Source organism: Carcharodon carcharias, assembly GCF_017639515.1.
Source record: "Carcharodon carcharias isolate sCarCar2 chromosome X unlocalized genomic scaffold, sCarCar2.pri SUPER_X_unloc_1, whole genome shotgun sequence".
Classification (NCBI taxonomy): domain Eukaryota; kingdom Metazoa; phylum Chordata; class Chondrichthyes; order Lamniformes; family Lamnidae; genus Carcharodon; species Carcharodon carcharias.
In genome coordinates this window covers 412,340-433,836 of record NW_024470864.1, presented here as the reverse complement: position 1 = coordinate 433,836, position 21,497 = coordinate 412,340, and the positions used below count along the sequence as shown (strand labels likewise).

The window sequence follows — 21,497 nt, the reverse complement described above, 5'->3', positions numbered from 1 at the left end:
ACTGTGTGTGTGCGCGTGTGTGTTTGTGAGTGAGAGAGTATGTGAGTGTGTGTGTGAGTGCGACTGTGTGTGTGTGCGCGTGTGTTTGTGTGTGTGTTTGTGTGTTGAGAGAGTGTGAGTGTGTGTGAGTGAGTGTGTGAGAGTGCGACTGTGTGTGTGCGCGTGTGTGTTTGTGAGTGAGAGAGTATGTGTGAGTTAGTGAGTGTGTGTGTTTGTGAGTGCGACTGTGTGTGAGTGCGCTTGTTTGTTTGTGTGTGTGTGTGTGTGTGTGTGAGAGAGTATGTGTGAGTGTGTGTGTGTGAGTGAGTGTGTGTGTGAGTGCGACTGTGTGTGTGTGAGTGCGACTGTGTGTTTGTGAGTTTGCGTGTGTTGAGCGCCTGTATCTGTGTTATCCCAGATGGGATCTGCAGCTTGGGAGAGGGAGCAGAACATCTTTCATCAGGCTCTGCAGGCTGTTTTAAAGCAGGATTAAAACCTAGTGCTGCACAAGGCCCCATTGCACGCCTTCCAGCAGCGCTCGATTTGACTGACATACATCTGCATGCCTCGATAAGGTCCAAGCAAGGGAGAAGCACAGGAAGCATCGTAGAAACTATCTCACCACACAGTGTGGCAGTTTTCATGCAGATTAAAGCATGTATTTTCAAACTTGTGTTTCTTAAAGAGAAACTGTTTGCCCTTGAGATGTTGGACATAAATGTCAGGACTGATAAACTCCCGGGGTAGCTCCAGAGTAAAGCTCCCTCTACGTTGTCCCCATCAAACACTCCCAGGATAGGTACAGCACGGGGTTAGATACAGAGTAAAGCTCCCTCTACACCGTCCCCATCAAACACTCCCAGGACAGGTACAGCACGGGGTTAGATACAGAGTAAAGCTCCCTCTACACTGTCCCCATCAAACACTCCCAGGACAGGTACAGCACGGGGTTAGATACAGAGTAAAGCTCCCTCTACACTGTCCCCATCAAACACTCCCAGGACAGGTACAGCACAGGGTTAGATACAGAGTAAAGATCCCTCTACACTGTCCCCATCAAACACTCCCAGGACAGGTACAGCACAGGGTTAGATACAGAGTAAATCTCCCTCTACACTGTCCCCATCAAACACTCCCAGGACAGGTACAGCACGGGGTTAGATACAGAGTAAAGCTCCCTCTACACTGTCCCCATCAAACACTCCCAGGACAGATACAGCACGGGGTTAGATACAGAGTAAAGCTCCCTCTACACTGTCCCCATCAAACACTCCCAGGACAGGTACAGCACGGGGTTAGATACAGAGTAAATGTCCCTCTACACTGGAAGATCCCAGCCCTCACCCCCTCCATCACATACCTGTAGCTCCGCCAGCGACATCAGCTCCTGCCAGGTCATCTCCGCCTCGGACTGTTGCCCCTGCTCACCGCAGACCCCGAACTGCGGGGTCAGGTGCGGGAGGGGGTTGTCGTACTGGGAGGAGCAGGGGGCCATGGGGAGCCTGTAGATGGGGTCCGGGCCCAGCTCCGGGAGGTGAGGGTGGTGCACTGAGAGCTGCTGGGGCCGATGGGGGAGAGAGAGAGAAAGAGAGAGATTAAAAACAGAGCTAACGGCGAGGCGAGGTGGAGGAGGCACAATGAGGGGGAGGTGGATGGTCGGGGCGGGGGGGCGTGGTGGAGGGGGGGACAGGAAAGGGCGTCGGTCGCTCCGGAGAGGGCGCAGAGGAGGTTTGCAAGAAGGCTGCCAGGGTCAGGAAAGTTTGGCTAGGCGGAGAGAGCGGGCAGGGGTTGGGGTTATTCTCCTGGGAACAAAGGAGGCTGAGAGGCGACTCGACCGGGGTGTGCAACGTTAAGAGGGGAGGAGGTAGAGCGGACAGGATCGAATTGGTGGAGAATTCTAGAACCAGGGGACACATCGATTCAAGATAAGCGGCAGGAGGTGTAGTGGGGGGGGGAGGACATGAGGAAGAACATTTTCTTTTACGCAGAGGGTAGAGGGTGTCTGGAATTCGCTGCCCAAGTCGGTGGTAGAGGCAGGAACCCGAACACGCTTTTGAAACAGTCCCTGGATCTGCACCTTACGTGTGCTGTAAGCCTCGGGGCTGTGGACGGGGTGCAGGAGGGTGGGATGAGAAAGGGCGCCTGGGTGTCCTCGGGCTGGCGCGGACGAGATGGGCTTCCTGTGCTGTAACTTTTCTACGGTTGGGTGGACGCGAGCGAGGTTGGGGGGTGGGTGGTAGTGGGGGGTGGTTTCCCCTTCTTGGATTGAGCTGGGTTTGGGGGGGGGGTGGGGTGGGGGGTGCGGCGCGGGGTAGAGAGAGGCAGCACAGACTTGACTGACAGGGGCTGCTTTTTTAAGGAGCGCGTGGGGACAAAGGGACCCGGTGGGGGGGGGGTGGTCGGGAGGGGGGTAGGGGAGAGACCTGGCGATTATGGGCAAAGGGACGGCCGGTGGTACTTCCAAGTCGGGAGCGGTGAGTGGCTGGGAGGGAGGGGGCGCTTCCGGGTGGCGGTGTTTCCCCCCCCTCCCCCCCCCACCACCACCCCCACCTCCACCCCCACCTCCACCTCCACCCCCACCCCCACCTCCACCACCCCCACCTCCACCCCCACCACCTCCTCCACCTCCACCACCACCCCCACCCCCACCTCCACCCCCACCTCCACCTCCACCCCCACCACCCCCACCTCCACCCCCACCACCTCCTCCACCTCCACCTCCACCACCACCCCCACCTCCACCTCCACCTCCACCTCCACCCCACCACCACCTCAACCTCCACCACCACCTCCACCGTGGGGCCTGCTCTCTTCCTGTTTCTGGAAAAATGTATTCCATTCGTCAAATAAGAACATTTCGGCCCATCGACGGGATCGTGTAAAGCCCCGAGCGGACCTAACCGGGGAGCCCTGGCGGGCGATAGAGAAAGCGCGAAACCTGTGTCCGCCGGTGGGACCAGGTCGGAAGAAGAGTTTGCGGACCTGCCCCAACCGGTGGTGGTGGTCACCTGAGGGGGCGTGTCAAGGGTTTTTATTTATTTGTTTGTTTGTTTGTCTATTTATTCATTTATTGTGGAGCTGACCTCCCTGAGGGAGGTGAGGGGAGGGCGTTCTTTCGTGCGGAGGAGGTGTAGGGGACCCTTGACCTTCCAGGTGGTGGAGTTTTCGAAGGCGCTCCCAAAGGAGCCTTGGGTGAAATCCCTGCAGCGAAACCTTCATCTCCGAGGTTGTGGGGGGAGTTGGGGGTGGGGGGGTTGGTGTCGGAGAAGCTGGGGGACTGTTCTCACCAGTGGTGGGTGGGGTGGGGGGGGCGGTGGGTGCAATGAGCGGACTTCAGTTCACGTGGAGGAACAGGAGAAGCTGGGATTGTTCTCCTTAGAGCAGAGAAGGTTAAGGGAGGTGGTGGGGGGGGGGAGATTGAATCGAGACGTTCAAAATCACGAAGGGTTGGGGTAGAGTAGAGAGGGAGAGATTGTTTCCAGTGGTGGGAGGGTCGGTAACCAGACACAGGTTGAAGAGAATCGGTAACGGAATGGGGGAGTATTTTTATATATATATATATATATATATAAACTCAGCGAGTTGTTGTGACAGTCACAGGGTGGTAGAGGTCTACAGCGCAGAAAAGGGCCCTTCGGCCCATCCAGTCTGCGCCAGTCAAACAAGTACCTAACTGTTCTAATCCCATTATCCAGCACTAGGCCCATAGCCTTGAGTGTCATGGGCATCGCAAGTGCACATCCAAATACTTCTGAGATGATATGAGGGTTTCTGCCTCTATCACCCTTTCAGGCAGTGAGTTCCAGGTTCCCACCACCCTCTGGGTGAAACAATTCTTCCTCACATCCCCTCTAAACCTCCTGCCCCTTACCTTAAATCTACGCCCCCTGGTTATTGATCCCTCCACCAAGGGGAAAAGTTCCCTCCTGTCTACCCTATCTATGCCCCTCATAATTTTACACACCTCAATCGTGTCATTCCCCCCCCCCCAAACACTGGGGTGCGAGTAACAGGAGGGGAGGGGACTGGGAGTTGGGGTGTGGGGGCACTGGAGAGGGGGTGGTCGGGTAATAAGGCTGAGGCTGGGCGTTGGCTGGTTTATTACCTCAGTGCTGTCCCTGGTAAAAGGCAGGATGCAGTGAGCAGAAGACATCCAGGCAACGGAGTCAGTCAGCAGCAACTTCTCAGCTCAATGGTCCTGGGGCAGTGAGATAAGACAGGATGTTATCAGAACTTGCAGGCATTTCCCCCCCCCCCCCCACACACGCACACATAACCGCCCCCATCGTTCCTCACATAGACCCCTCACACACACACACACACACACACAGACACACACAAACACGCACACACACACAAACCCCTCACACACACACACACACATAACCGCCCCCATCGTTCCTCACATAGACCCCTCACACACACACACACACACACACAACCGCCCCCATCGTTCCTCACATAGACCCCTCACACACACACACACACACTCACACACAAACCCCTCACACACACACACAAACCCCTCACACACACACAAACCCCTCACACACACACACACACATAACCGCCCCCATCGTTCCTCACATAGACCCCTCACACACACACACACACACAAACACCTCACACACACACACACAACCGCCCGCATCGTTCCTCACATAGACCCCTCACACACACACACACACACACACACACACATAACTGCCCCCATCGTTCCTCACATAGACCCCTCACACACACACACTCACACACAAACCCCTCACACACACACACACACATATAACCGCCCCCATCGTTCCTCACATAGACCCCTCACACACACACACACACAAACCCCTCACACACACACACACCCCTCACACACACACACACACATAACCGCCCCCATCGTTCCCCACATAGACCCCTCACACACACACACACACACACACATATAACCGCCCCCATCGTTCCTCACATAGACCCCTCACACACACACACACACACACAAACCCCTCACACACACACAAACCCCTCACACACACACACACACATAACCGCCCCCATCGTTCCTCACATAGACCCCTCACACACACACACACACACACACACACACATATAACCGCCCCCATTGTTCCTCACATAGACCCCTCACACACACACAAACCCCTCACACACACACACACATAACCGCCCCCATCGTTCCCCACATAGACCCCTCACACACACACACACACACACACACATAACCGCCCCCATCGTTCCCCACATAGACCCCTCACACACACACACACAAACCCCTCACACACACACACACACACACACATATAACCGCCCCCATTGTTCCTCACATAGACCCCTCACACACACACACACACACATAACCGCCCCCATCGTTCCCCACATCGACCCCTCACACACACACACATAACCGCCCCCATCGTTCCCCACATAGACCCCTCACACACACACACACACAAACCCCTCACACACACACACACACCCCTCACACACACACAAACCCCTTACGCACACACAGACACATAATCGTTCCCCACATAGTCCCCTCACACACACACAGACACACACACAACAAACCCCTCACACGCACACACAAACCCCTCACACACACACAAACCACTCACACACACACACACAAACCCCTCACACACACACACAAACCCCTCACACACACAAACCCCTCACACACACACAAACCCCTCACATACACACACACACACAACAAACCCCTCACACACACACACAAACCCCTCACACACACACACACACACACACACATACAAACCCCTCACACACACACACAAACCCCTCACACACACACACACACACACACACACATAACCGCCCCCATCGTTCCCCACATAGACCCCTCACACACACACACACACACACACACACACATAACCGCCCCCATCGTTCCCCACATAGACCCCTCACACACACACACACACAAACCCCTCACACACACACACACACCCCTCACACACACACACAAACCCCTCACACACACACACACATACACATAACCGCCCCCATCATTCCCCACATAGACCCCTCACACACACACACACACACACACACACACACAAACCCCTCACACACACACACAAACCCCTTACGCACACACAGACACATAATCGTTCCCCACATAGTCCCCTCACACACACACAGACACACACACAACAAACCCCTCACACACACACAAACTCCTCACACACACACAAACCCCTCACACACACACACAAACCCCTCACACACACACACACAAACCCCTCACACACACACACAAACCCCTCACACACACAAACCCCTCACACACACACACACACACACAAACCCCTCACACACACACACACAAACCCCTCACATACACACACACACACGACAAACCCCTCACACACACACACAAACCCCGCACACACACACACACACACAACCCCTCACACACACACACAAACCCCTCACCCTCACACACACAACCCCTCACCTTCACACACACAACCCCTCACACACACACACACAAACCCCTCACACACGCACACAAACCCCTCACATACACACACACACACAGACACACACACACACAAACCCCTCACACACACACACAAACCCCTCACACACACACACACAAACCCCTCACACACACACACACACACAAACCCCTCACACACACACACAAACCCCTTACACACACACACACACACACAAACCCCTTACACACACACACAAACCCCTCACACACACACACACACACATACATAACCGCCCCCATCGTTCCCCACATAGACCCCTCACACACACACAAACCCCTCTCACACACACACACAAACCCCTCACACACACAACAAACCCCTCACACACACACCCCTCACACACACACAAACCCCTCACACACACACACACACATACATAATCGTTCCCCACATAGACCCCTCACACAGACACACACACACAAATCCCTCACACACACACACAAACCCCTTACGCACACACACAAACCCCTCACACTCACACACACATATAACCGCCCCCATTGTTCCCCACATAGACCCCACACACACACACACACACACACAGACACACAAAAACACACACACACACATAACCGCCCCCATCGTTCCCCACATAGACCCCTCACACACACACACACACACAAAGCCCTCACACACGCACACACAAACCCCTCACACACACACCACACACCCCTCACACACACACACACAAACCCCTCACACACACACACACACACACAAACCCCTCACATACACACACACACACACAGACACACACACACAACAAACCCCTCACACACACACACTCACACACATAACCGCCCCCATCGTTCCTCACATAGAACCCCCCCACACACACACACATACACACACACAAACCCCTCACACTCACAACAAACCCCTCACACACACACAAACCCCTCACACACAACAAACCCCTTACACACTCACACACACAAACCCCTCACACACACACACACCCCTCACACACACACAAACCCCTCACACACAACAAACCCCTTACACACTCACACACAAACCCCTCACACACACAACAAACCCCTTACACACTCACACACCACAAACCCCTCACACACACACACAAACCCCTCACACACACACACACACACACAAACCCCTCACACACACACACACAAACCCCTCACACACACACACAAACCCCTCACACACACACACACAAACCCCTTACACACACACACAAACCCCTCACACACTCACAACAAACCCCTCACACACACACACACACACAAACCCCTCACACACACACAAACCCCTTACACACACACACACAAACCCCTCACACACACACACAAACCCCTCACACACACACACACAAACCCCTTACACACACACACACACCCCCCTCACACACACACACACACACCCCTCACACACACACACACACACACACACAAACCCCTCACACACACACACAACCCCTCACACACACACACAACCCCTCACACACACACACAACCCCTCACACTCACACGCACACAACCCCTCACACTCACACACACAAACCCCTCACACACACACACACAAACCCCTCACACTCGCAACAAACCCCTCACACACACACACACACACACACAAACCCCTCACACTCGCAACAAACCCCTCACACACACACACACACACACACACACACAAACCCCTCACACTCGCAACAAACCCCTCACACACACACACACACACAACCCCTCACACTCAGCAAACCACTTACACACACACACACAAACCCCTCACACTCGCAACAAGCCACTTACACTCACACACTCACACTCACACAAACCCCTTACACTCACACACAGACACACTCACACAAACCCCTTACACTCACACACAGACACACACACAAACCCCTTACACTCACACACACACACACTCACACAAACCCCTTACACTCACACACAGACACACTCACACAAACCCCTTACACACACACAGACACACTCACACAAACCCCTTACATTCACACACAGACACACTCACACAAACCCATTACACTCACACACACAGACACTCACACAAACCCCTTACACTCACACACAGACACACTCACACAAACCCCTTACACTCACACACAGACACACTCACACAAACCCCTTACACTCACACAGACACACTCACACAAACCCCTTACACTCACACACAGACACATTCACACAAATCCCTTACACACACACAGACACACTCTCACAAACCCCTTACACTCACACACACACACACACGGACCCCTCACACTCACACAAACCCCTCATACTCTCACAAACCCCTTACACTCACACAAACCCCTCACACACACACACACATCCCTCACACCCCAACAAACCCCTTACACTCACACAAACCCCTTACACTCACACACAGACACACTCACACAAACCCCTTACACTCACACACACACACACTCACACAAACCCCTTACACTCACACACAGACACACTCACACAAACCCCTTACACTCACACACAGACACACTCACACAAACCCCTTACATTCACACACAGAGACATTCACACTAACCCCTTACACTCACACACAGACACACTCACACAAACCCCTTACACTCACACACACAGACACTCACACAAACCCCTTACACTCACACACAGACACACTCACACAAACCCCTTACACTCACACACAGACACACTCACACAAACCCCTTACACTCACACAGACACACTCACACAAACCCCTTACACTCACACACAGACACATTCACACAAATCCCTTACACACACACAGACACACTCTCACAAACCCCTTACACTCACACACACACACACGGACCCCTCACACTCACACAAACCCCTCATACTCTCACAAACCCCTTACACTCACACAAACCCCTCACACACACACACATCCCTCACACCCCAACAAACCCCTTACACTCACACAAACCCCTTACACTCACACGCAGACATGCTCACACAAACCCCTCACACTCACACACACACAGACCCCTCACACTCTCACAAACGCCTTACACTCACACATACCCCTTACACTCAAACAAAGACACACTTACACAAACCTCTCACACTCACACACATACAGACCCCTCACACTCTCACAAACCCCTTACACTCACACACACACACTCACACAAACCCCTTACACTCACACACACATTCACACAAACCCCTTATACTCACACACAGACACACACACAAACCCCTTACACTCACACACAGACACACTCACACAAACCCCTTACACTCACACACAGACACGTTCACACAAATCCCTTACACTCACACACAGACACACTCACACAAACCCCTTACACTCACACACAGACACACTCACACAAATCCCTTACACTCACACACAGACACGTTCACACAAATCCCTTACACTCACACACACACACACACGGACCCCTCACACTCACACAAACCCCTCATACTCTCACAAACCACTTTCACACACAGACACACTCACACAAACCCCTTACACTCACACACACACACGGACCCCCTCACACTCACACAAACCCCCTCATACTCTCACAAGCCCCTTACACTCACACACAGACACACACAAACCCCTCACTCACACACACACAAACCCCTTACACTCACACACAGACACACACAAACCCCTCACTCACACACACACAAACCCCTTACACTCACACACAGACACACACAAACCCCTCACTCACACACACACAGACCCCTTACACTCACACAAACCCCTTACACACACACAGACACATACACAAACCCCTTACACTCACACACAGACACGTTCACACAAACCCCTCACTCACAGACACACACAGACCCCTCACACACACACACACACATAACCGCCCCCATCGTTCCTCACATAGACCCCTCACACACACACACACACACACACACACACATATAACCGCCCCCATTGTTCCTCACATAGACCCCTCACACACACACAAACCCCTCACACACACACACACATAACCGCCCCCATCGTTCCCCACATAGACCCCTCACACACACACACACACACACACACATAACCGCCCCCATCGTTCCCCACATAGACCCCTCACACACACACACACAAACCCCTCACACACACACACACACACACACATATAACCGCCCCCATTGTTCCTCACATAGACCCCTCACACACACACACACACACATAACCGCCCCCATCGTTCCCCACATCGACCCCTCACACACACACACATAACCGCCCCCCATCGTTCCCCACATAGACCCCTCACACACACACACACACAAACCCCTCACACACACACACACACCCCTCACACACACACAAACCCCTTACGCACACACAGACACATAATCGTTCCCCACATAGTCCCCTCACACACACACAGACACACACACAACAAACCCCTCACACGCACACACAAACCCCTCACACACACACAAACCACTCACACACACACACACAAACCCCTCACACACACACACAAACCCCTCACACACACAAACCCCTCACACACACACAAACCCCTCACATACACACACACACAGACACACACACACAACAAACCCCTCACACACACACACAAACCCCTCACACACACACACACACACATACACACAAACCCCTCACACACACACACAAACCCCTCACACACACACACACACACACACACACATAACCGCCCCCATCGTTCCCCACATAGACCCCTCACACACACACACACACACACACATAACCGCCCCCATCGTTCCCCACATAGACCCCTCACACACACACACACACAAACCCCTCACACACACACACACACCCCTCACACACACACACAAACCCCTCACACACACACACACATACACATAACCGCCCCCATCATTCCCCACATAGACCCCTCACACACACACACACACACACACACACACACACAAACCCCTCACACACACACACAAACCCCTTACGCACACACAGACACATAATCGTTCCCCACATAGTCCCCTCACACACACACAGACACACACACAACAAACCCCTCACACACACACAAACCCCTCACACACACACAAACCCCTCACACACACACACAAACCCCTCACACACACACACACAAACCCCTCACACACACACACAAACCCCTCACACACACAAACCCCTCACACACACACACACACACACAAACCCCTCACACACACACACACAAACCCCTCACATACACACACACACAGACACACACACACGACAAACCCCTCACACACACACACAAACCCCTCACACACACACACACACACAAACCCCTCACACACACACACAAACCCCTCACACACACACACACAAACCCCTCACACACACACACACACACAAACCCCTCACACACACACACACAAACCCCTCACACACGCACACAAACCCCTCACATACACACACACACAGACACACACACACACAAACCCCTCACACACACACACAAACCCCTCACACACACACACAAACCCCTCACACACACACACACACAAACCCCTCACACACACACACACACACACAAACCCCTCACACACACACACAAACCCCTTACACACACACACACACACACAAACCCCTTACACACACACACAAACCCCTCACACACACACACACACACATACATAACCGCCCCCATCGTTCCCCACATAGACCCCTCACACACACACAAACCCCTCTCACACACACACACAAACCCCTCACACACACAACAAACCCCTCACACACACACCCCTCACACACACACAAACCCCTCACACACACACACACACACATACATAATCGTTCCCCACATAGACCCCTCACACAGACACACACACACAAATCCCTCACACACACACAAACCCCTTACGCACACACACAAACCCCTCACACTCACACACACATATAACCGCCCCCATTGTTCCCCACATAGACCCCACACACACACACACACACACACACAGACACACAAAAACACACACACACACATAACCGCCCCCATCGTTCCCCACATAGACCCCTCACACACACACACACACACAAAGCCCTCACACACGCACACACAAACCCCTCACACACACACCACACACCCCTCACACACACACACACAAACCCCTCACACACACACACACACACACAAACCCCTCACATACACACACACACACACAGACACACACACACAACAAACCCCTCACACACACACACTCACACACATAACCGCCCCCATCGTTCCTCACATAGAACCCCCCCACACACACACACATACACACACACAAACCCCTCACACTCACAACAAACCCCTCACACACACACAAACCCCTCACACACAACAAACCCCTTACACACTCACACACACAAACCCCTCACACACACACACACCCCTCACACACACACAAACCCCTCACACACAACAAACCCCTTACACACTCACACACAAACCCCTCACACACACAACAAACCCCTTACACACTCACACACCACAAACCCCTCACACACACACACAAACCCCTCACACACACACACACACACACAAACCCCTCACACACACACACACAAACCCCTCACACACACACACAAACCCCTCACACACACACACACAAACCCCTTACACACACACACAAACCCCTCACACACTCACAACAAACCCCTCACACACACACACACACACAAACCCCTCACACACACACAAACCCCTTACACACACACACACAAACCCCTCACACACACACACAAACCCCTCACACACACACACACAAACCCCTTACACACACACACACAAACCCCTCACACACACACACACAAACCCCTCACACACACACACACACACACACACAAACCCCTCACACACACACACAAACCCCTCACACACACACACAAACCCCTCACACACACACACACACAAACCCCTCACACTCACACACACACACAAACCCCTCACACTCACACACACAAACCCCTCACACACACACACACAAACCCCTCACACTCGCAACAAACCCCTCACACACACACACACACACACAAACCCCTCACACTCGCAACAAACCCCTCACACACACACACACACACACACACACACAAACCCCTCACACTCGCAACAAACCCCTCACACACACACACACACACAACCCCTCACACTCAGCAAACCACTTACACACACACACACAAACCCCTCACACTCGCAACAAGCCACTTACACTCACACACTCACACTCACACAAACCCCTTACACTCACACACAGACACACTCACACAAACCACTTACACTCACACACAGACACACACACAAACCCCTTACACTCACACACACACACACTCACACAAACCCCTTACACTCACACACAGACACACTCACACAAACCCCTTACACTCACACAGACACACTCACACAAACCCCTTACATTCACACACAGACACACTCACACAAACCCATTACACTCACACACACAGACACTCACACAAACCCCTTACACTCACACACAGACACACTCACACAAACCCCTTACACTCACACACAGACACACTCACACAAACCCCTTACACTCACACAGACACACTCACACAAACCCCTTACACTCACACACAGACACATTCACACAAATCCCTTACACACACACAGACACACTCTCACAAACCCCTTACACTCACACACACACACACGGACCCCTCACACTCACACAAACCCCTCATACTCTCACAAACCCCTTACACTCACACAAACCCCTCACACACACACACACATCCCTCACACCCCAACAAACCCCTTACACTCACACAAACCCCTTACACTCACACACAGACACACTCACACAAACCCCTTACACTCACACACACACACACTCACACAAACCCCTTACACTCACACACAGACACACTCACACAAACCCCTTACACTCACACACAGACACACTCACACAAACCCCTTACATTCACACACAGAGACATTCACACTAACCCCTTACACTCACACACAGACACACTCACACAAACCCCTTACACTCACACACACAGACACTCACACAAACCCCTTACACTCACACACAGACACACTCACACAAACCCCTTACACTCACACACAGACACACTCACACAAACCCCTTACACTCACACAGACACACTCACACAAACCCCTTACACTCACACACAGACACATTCACACAAATCCCTTACACACACACAGACACACTCTCACAAACCCCTTACACTCACACACACACACACGGACCCCTCACACTCACACAAACCCCTCATACTCTCACAAACCCCTTACACTCACACAAACCCCTCACACACACACACATCCCTCACACCCCAACAAACCCCTTACACTCACACAAACCCCTTACACTCACACGCAGACATGCTCACACAAACCCCTCACACTCACACACACACAGACCCCTCACACTCTCACAAACGCCTTACACTCACACAAACCCCTTACACTCAAACAAAGACACACTTACACAAACCTCTCACACTCACACACATACAGACCCCTCACACTCTCACAAACCCCTTACACTCACACACACACACTCACACAAACCCCTTACACTCACACACACATTCACACAAACCCCTTATACTCACACACAGACACACACACAAACCCCTTACACTCACACACAGACACACTCACACAAAGCCCTTACACTCACACACAGACACGTTCACACAAATCCCTTACACTCACACACAGACACACTCACACAAACCCCTTACACTCACACACAGACACACTCACACAAATCCCTTACACTCACACACAGACACGTTCACACAAATCCCTTACACTCACACACACACACACACGGACCCCTCACACTCACACAAACCCCTCATACTCTCACAAACCACTTTCACACACAGACACACTCACACAAACCCCTTACACTCACACACACACACGGACCCCTCACACTCACACAAACCCCTCATACTCTCACAAGCCCCTTACACTCACACACAGACACACACAAACCCCTCACTCACACACACACAAACCCCTTACACTCACACACAGACACACACAAACCCCTCACTCACACACACACAAACCCCTTACACTCACACACAGACACACACAAACCCCTCACTCACACACACACAGACCCCTTACACTCACACAAACCCCTTACACACACACAGACACATACACAAACCCCTTACACTCACACACAGACACGTTCACACAAACCCCTCACTCACAGACACACACAGACCCCTCACACTCTCACATACCCCCTACACACACACCCAGACACACTCTAACAAACCCCCTACACTCACACAGACATACTCACACAAACCCCTCACACATACACGGACCCCTCACACTCTCACAAACCCCTTACGCTCACACAACCCCCTTACACTCACACACAGACACACTCACACAAACCCCTTACACTCACACACACACACGGACCCCTCACACTCACACAAACCCCTTACACTCACACACAGACACACTCACACAAACCCCTTACACTCACACACACACACACTCACACAAACCCCTTACACTCACACACAGACACACTCACACAAACCCCGTACACTCACACACAGACACACTCACACAAACCCCTTACATTCACACACACAGACATTCACACTAACCCCTTACACTCACACACTGACACACTCACACACAAACCCCTCACACATGGTGGGACTGTCACTGGGCTAGTAGCCCAGAGACTCAGGGTAATGCTCTGGGGACCCGGGTTCAAATCCCACCACGTCAGATGGTGAAATTTGAACTCATTAAAAATCTGGCATTAAAAGTCTGATTGGTGACCCTGAAACCATTGCCGATTGTCATTAAAAACCCATCTGGGTCACTAATGTCCCTTCAGGGAAGGAAATCTGCTGTCCTTACCCGGTCTGGCCCTACACGTGACTCCAGACCCACAGCGATGTGGTTGGCTCCTAAATACCCTGTGAAATGGCCTCGCAAGACACTCAGTTGTATCAAACTGCTGAAAAGCCTAAAAGGGATGGAACTGGACGGTCCACCCGGCATAGACCTTGGCACTGGAGACGACAACGGCAAACTCAGCTCTGTCAACACTGTAAAGTCCTCCTCCTTGCTAACATCTGGGGGCTTGTACCAAAATTGGGAGAGCTGTCTCACTGACTAGCCAAGCCACAGTCTGACATAGTCATCCCCACGGAATCATATCTTACAGACAATGCCCCAGGCACCACCACCACCACCATCCCCGGGTATGTCCTGTCCCACCGGCAGTGATTTACAGTCGGGAGGGAGTTGCCCTGGGATTCCCCAACCTCGACTCCACAGCCCACGAAGTCTCGTGGCATCAGATGAAACATGGGCAAGGAAATCTCCTGCTGATGACCACGTCCCTCCCTCCCTCAGCTGATGAGTCAGCGCCTCCTCCATGTTAAACACCACTTGGAGGAAGCACTGAGGGTGGCAAGGGCGCAGAATGTGCTCTGGGTGGGGGACTTCAATGTCCATCACCAAGAGTGGCTCGGTAGCCCCATCACAGACCGAGCTGGCCGAGTCCTAAAGGACATAGCGGCTGGACTGGGTCTGCGGCAGGTGGTGAGGGAACCAACAAGAGGGAAATACATGCTTGACCTCATCCTCATCAACCTGCCTCCCACAGATGCATCTGTCCATGACAGTATCGGGAGGAGTGACCACCGCACAGTCCTTGTGGAGACAAAGTCCCACCTTCACATTGAGGATACCCTCCATCGTGTTGTGTGGCAGTAACACCAGGCTAAAGGGGATAGATTTCAAACAGATCGAGCAACTCAAAGACTGGGCATCCATGAGGCGCTGTGGGCCATCAGCAGCAGCAGAATTGTACTCGAACCCAATCTGTAACCTCATGGTCCAACATATCCCCTGCTCTACCATTACCATCAAGATAGGGGATCAACCTTGGTTCACTGAAGAGTGCAGGAGGGCAAGCTCAGGAGCAGCACCAGGCACACCTAAAAATGAGGTGTCAACCTGGTGAAGCCACAACACAAGACTACTTGCGTGCCAAACAGCATAAGCAGCAAGTGATAGACTGGGATAAGCGACCCCACAACCAACGGATCAGATCTAAGCTCTGTGGTCCTGCCACATCCAGTCGTGAATGGTGGTGGACAATTAAAACAACTCACTGGAGGAGGAGGGTCCACAAATATCCCCATCCTCAATGATGGGGGAGCCCAGCGCATCAGCGCAAAAGATAAGGCTGAAGCATTCGCACCAACACCTCAGCCAGAAGTGCCGAGTGGATGATCCATCTCGGCCTCCTCCGGAGGTCCCCAGCCTCACAGGTGCCTGTCTTCAGCCAATTCGATTCACTCCACGTGACATCAAGAAACGGCTGAAGGCAACTGGATACTTGCAAAGGCTGTGGGCCCTGAGAATATTCCTGCAATAGTACTGAAGACGTGTGCTCCAGAACTTGTCGCGCCCCTAGCCAAGCTGTTCCAGTGCAGCAACAACACTGACATCTACCCGGCTGTGTGGAAAATTGCCCAGGTATGTCCTGTACACAAAAAGCAGGACAAATCCAACCCGGCCACTTACTGCCCCATCAGTCTACTCTCCATCGTCAGTAAAGTAATGGAAGGGGTCATCAACAGAGCTGTCAAGAAGGCAGCTCACCACCAATTTCTCAAGGGGCAGTTAGGGATGGGCAATAAATGCCGGCCCAGCCAGTGACCCCCACATCCCATGAATGAATAAAAAATACACACACACACACACACACACCCCTCATTCATAAACCCTCACACACACACCCCTCACTCATAAACCCTCACACACACACAAACCCCTCACTCATAAACCCTCACACACACACACACCCCTCACTCATAAACCCTCACACACACACACACACCTCACTCATAAACCTTCACACACACACACACCCCTCACTCATAAACCCTCACACACACACACACACACACCCCTCACTCATAAACCCTCACACACACACCCCTCACTCATAAACCCTCACACACACACACCCCTCACTCATAAACCCTCACACACACACCCCTCACTCATAAACCCTCACACACACACACCTCACTCATAAACCCTCACACACACACACACCCCTCACTCATAAACCCTCACCCACACACACACCCCTCATAAACCCTCACACACACACCCCTCACTCATAAACCCTCACACACACACACACCCCTCACTCATAAACCCTCACACACACACACACACCCCTCACTCATAAACCCTCACACACACACACACACACACCCCTCACTCATAAACCCTCACACACACACACACCCCTCACTCATAAACCCTCACACACACACACCCCTCACTCATAAACCCTCACACACACACCCCTCACTCATAAAACCTCACACACATACACCCCTCACTCATAAACCCTCACACACACACACCCCTCATTCATAAACCCTCACACACACACACACCCCTCACTCAGAAACCCTCACACACACACACACCCCTCACTCATAAACACTCACACACACACACAACCCTCACTCATAAACCCTCACACACACACACACCTCACTCATAAACCCTCACACACACACACACCCCTCACTCATAAACCCTCACACACACACCCACCCCTCACTCATAAACCCTCACACACACACACCGCTCACTCATAAACCCTCACACACACACACACCCCTCACTCATAAACCCTCACACACACACACCCCTCACTCATAAACCCTCACACACACACACCCCTCACTCATAAACCCTCACCCACATACACACCCCTCACTCATAAACCCTCACACACACACACCCCTCACTCATAAACCCTCACACACACACACCCCTCACTCATAAACCCTCACACACACACCCCTCACTCATAAACCCTCACCCACACACACACCGCTCATAAACCCTCACACACACACCCCTCACTCATAAACCCTCACACACACACACACACCCCTCACTCATAAACCCTCACACACACACACCCCTCACTCATAAACCCTCACACACACACACACCTTTCACTGATAAACCCTCACACACACACACACCCCTCACTCATAAACCCTCACACACACACAAATCCCTCACTCATAAACCCTCACACACACACACACCCCTCACACATATAGACAAAACCCTCACTCACATAAATCCTCACACACACATATAGACAAACCCCTCACTCATAAACCCTCACACACACACACACCCCTCACTCATAAACCTTCAAACACACACACACACCCCTCACTCATAAACCCTCACACACACACACCCCTCACTCATAAACCCTCACCACACACACACACCTCACTCATAAACCCTCACACACACACACACACCTCACTCATAAACCCTCACACACACCACACCCCTCACTCATAAACCCTCAACACACACACACACCCCTTCACTCATAAACCCTCAACACACACACACCCCTCACTCATAAACCCTCACACACACACACCCCCTCACTCATAAACCCTCACACACATACACCCTTCACTCATAAACCCTCACACACACACACCCCTCACTCATAAACCCTCACACACACACACACACACACACCCTTCACTCATAAACACTCACACACACACCCCTCACTCATAAACCCTCACACACACACACACCCCTCACTCATAAACCCTCACACACACACACACACCCCTCACTCATCAACCCTCACACACACACACACACCCCTCACTCATAAACCCTCACACACACACACACCCCTCACTCATAAACCCTCACACACACACACCCCTCACTCATAAACCCTCACACACACACACACCCCTCACTCATAAACCCTCACACACACACACCCCTCACTCATAAACCCTCACACACACACACACACACACCCCTCACTCATAAACCCTCACACACACACACACCCCTCACTCATAAACCCTCACACACACACACCCCTCACTCATAAACCCTCACACACACACACCCCTCACTCATAAACCCTCACACACACACACCCCTCACTCATAAACCCTCACCCACACACACACCCCTCACTCATAAACCCTCACACACACACACACCCCTCACTCATAAACCCTCACACACACACATCCCTCACTCATAAACCCTCACACACACACCCCTCACTCATAAACCCTCACACACACACCCCTCACTCATAAACCCTCACCCACACACACACCCCTCATAAACCCTCACACACACACCCCTCACTCATAAACCCTCACACACACACACACCCCTCACTCATAAACCCTCACACACACACACCCCTCACTCATAAACCCTCACCCACACACACACCCCTCACTCATAAACCCTCACACACACACACACACACACCCCTCACTCATAAACCCTCACACACACACACACACACACCCCTCACTCATAAACCCTCTCACACACACACACCCCTCACTCATAAACCCTCACACACACACACCCCTCACTCATAAACCCTCACACACACACACCCCTCACTCATAAACCCTCACACACACACACACCCCTCACTCATCAACCCTCACACACACACACACACACACAGCCCTCACTCATAAACCCTCACACACACACACACCCCTCACTCATAAACCCTCGCACACACACGCACCTCACTCATAAACCCTCACACACACACTCCTCACTCATAAACCCTCACCCACACACACACCCCTCATAAACCCTCACACACAGACCCCTCACTCATAAACCCTCACACACACACACACCCCTCATAAACCCACACACACACACACACCCCTCACTCATAAACCCTCACACACACACACACCCCTCACTCATAAACCCTCACACACACACACCCCTCACTCATAAACCCTCACACACACACACACACACCCCTCACTGATAAACCCTCACACACACACACCTCTCACTCATAAACCCTCACACACACACACACACACCCCTCAGTCATAAACCCTCACACACACACACACACACCCCTCACTGATAAACCCTCACACACACACACACACACACAC

The 21,497-nt window shown here is 52.3% G+C and overlaps 1 protein-coding gene across 1 annotated transcript in view; it reads right to left on the bottom strand.

The window, feature by feature from the left end:
* Nucleotides 1–21,497, bottom strand: part of LOC121275066 (transcription factor NF-E2 45 kDa subunit-like) — a 50,307-nt gene that overhangs the window by 12,872 nt on the left and 15,938 nt on the right. The window contains exons 2-3 of the mRNA XM_041182461.1: nucleotides 4,085–4,177; nucleotides 1,340–1,537 (exon numbers count right to left, since the gene is read on the bottom strand). Coding sequence (XP_041038395.1) covers nucleotides 1,340–1,537; nucleotides 4,085–4,132 — 246 coding nt within the window. The 5' untranslated portion in view covers nucleotides 4,133–4,177. The remainder of the gene's footprint in view (nucleotides 1–1,339; nucleotides 1,538–4,084; nucleotides 4,178–21,497) is intronic.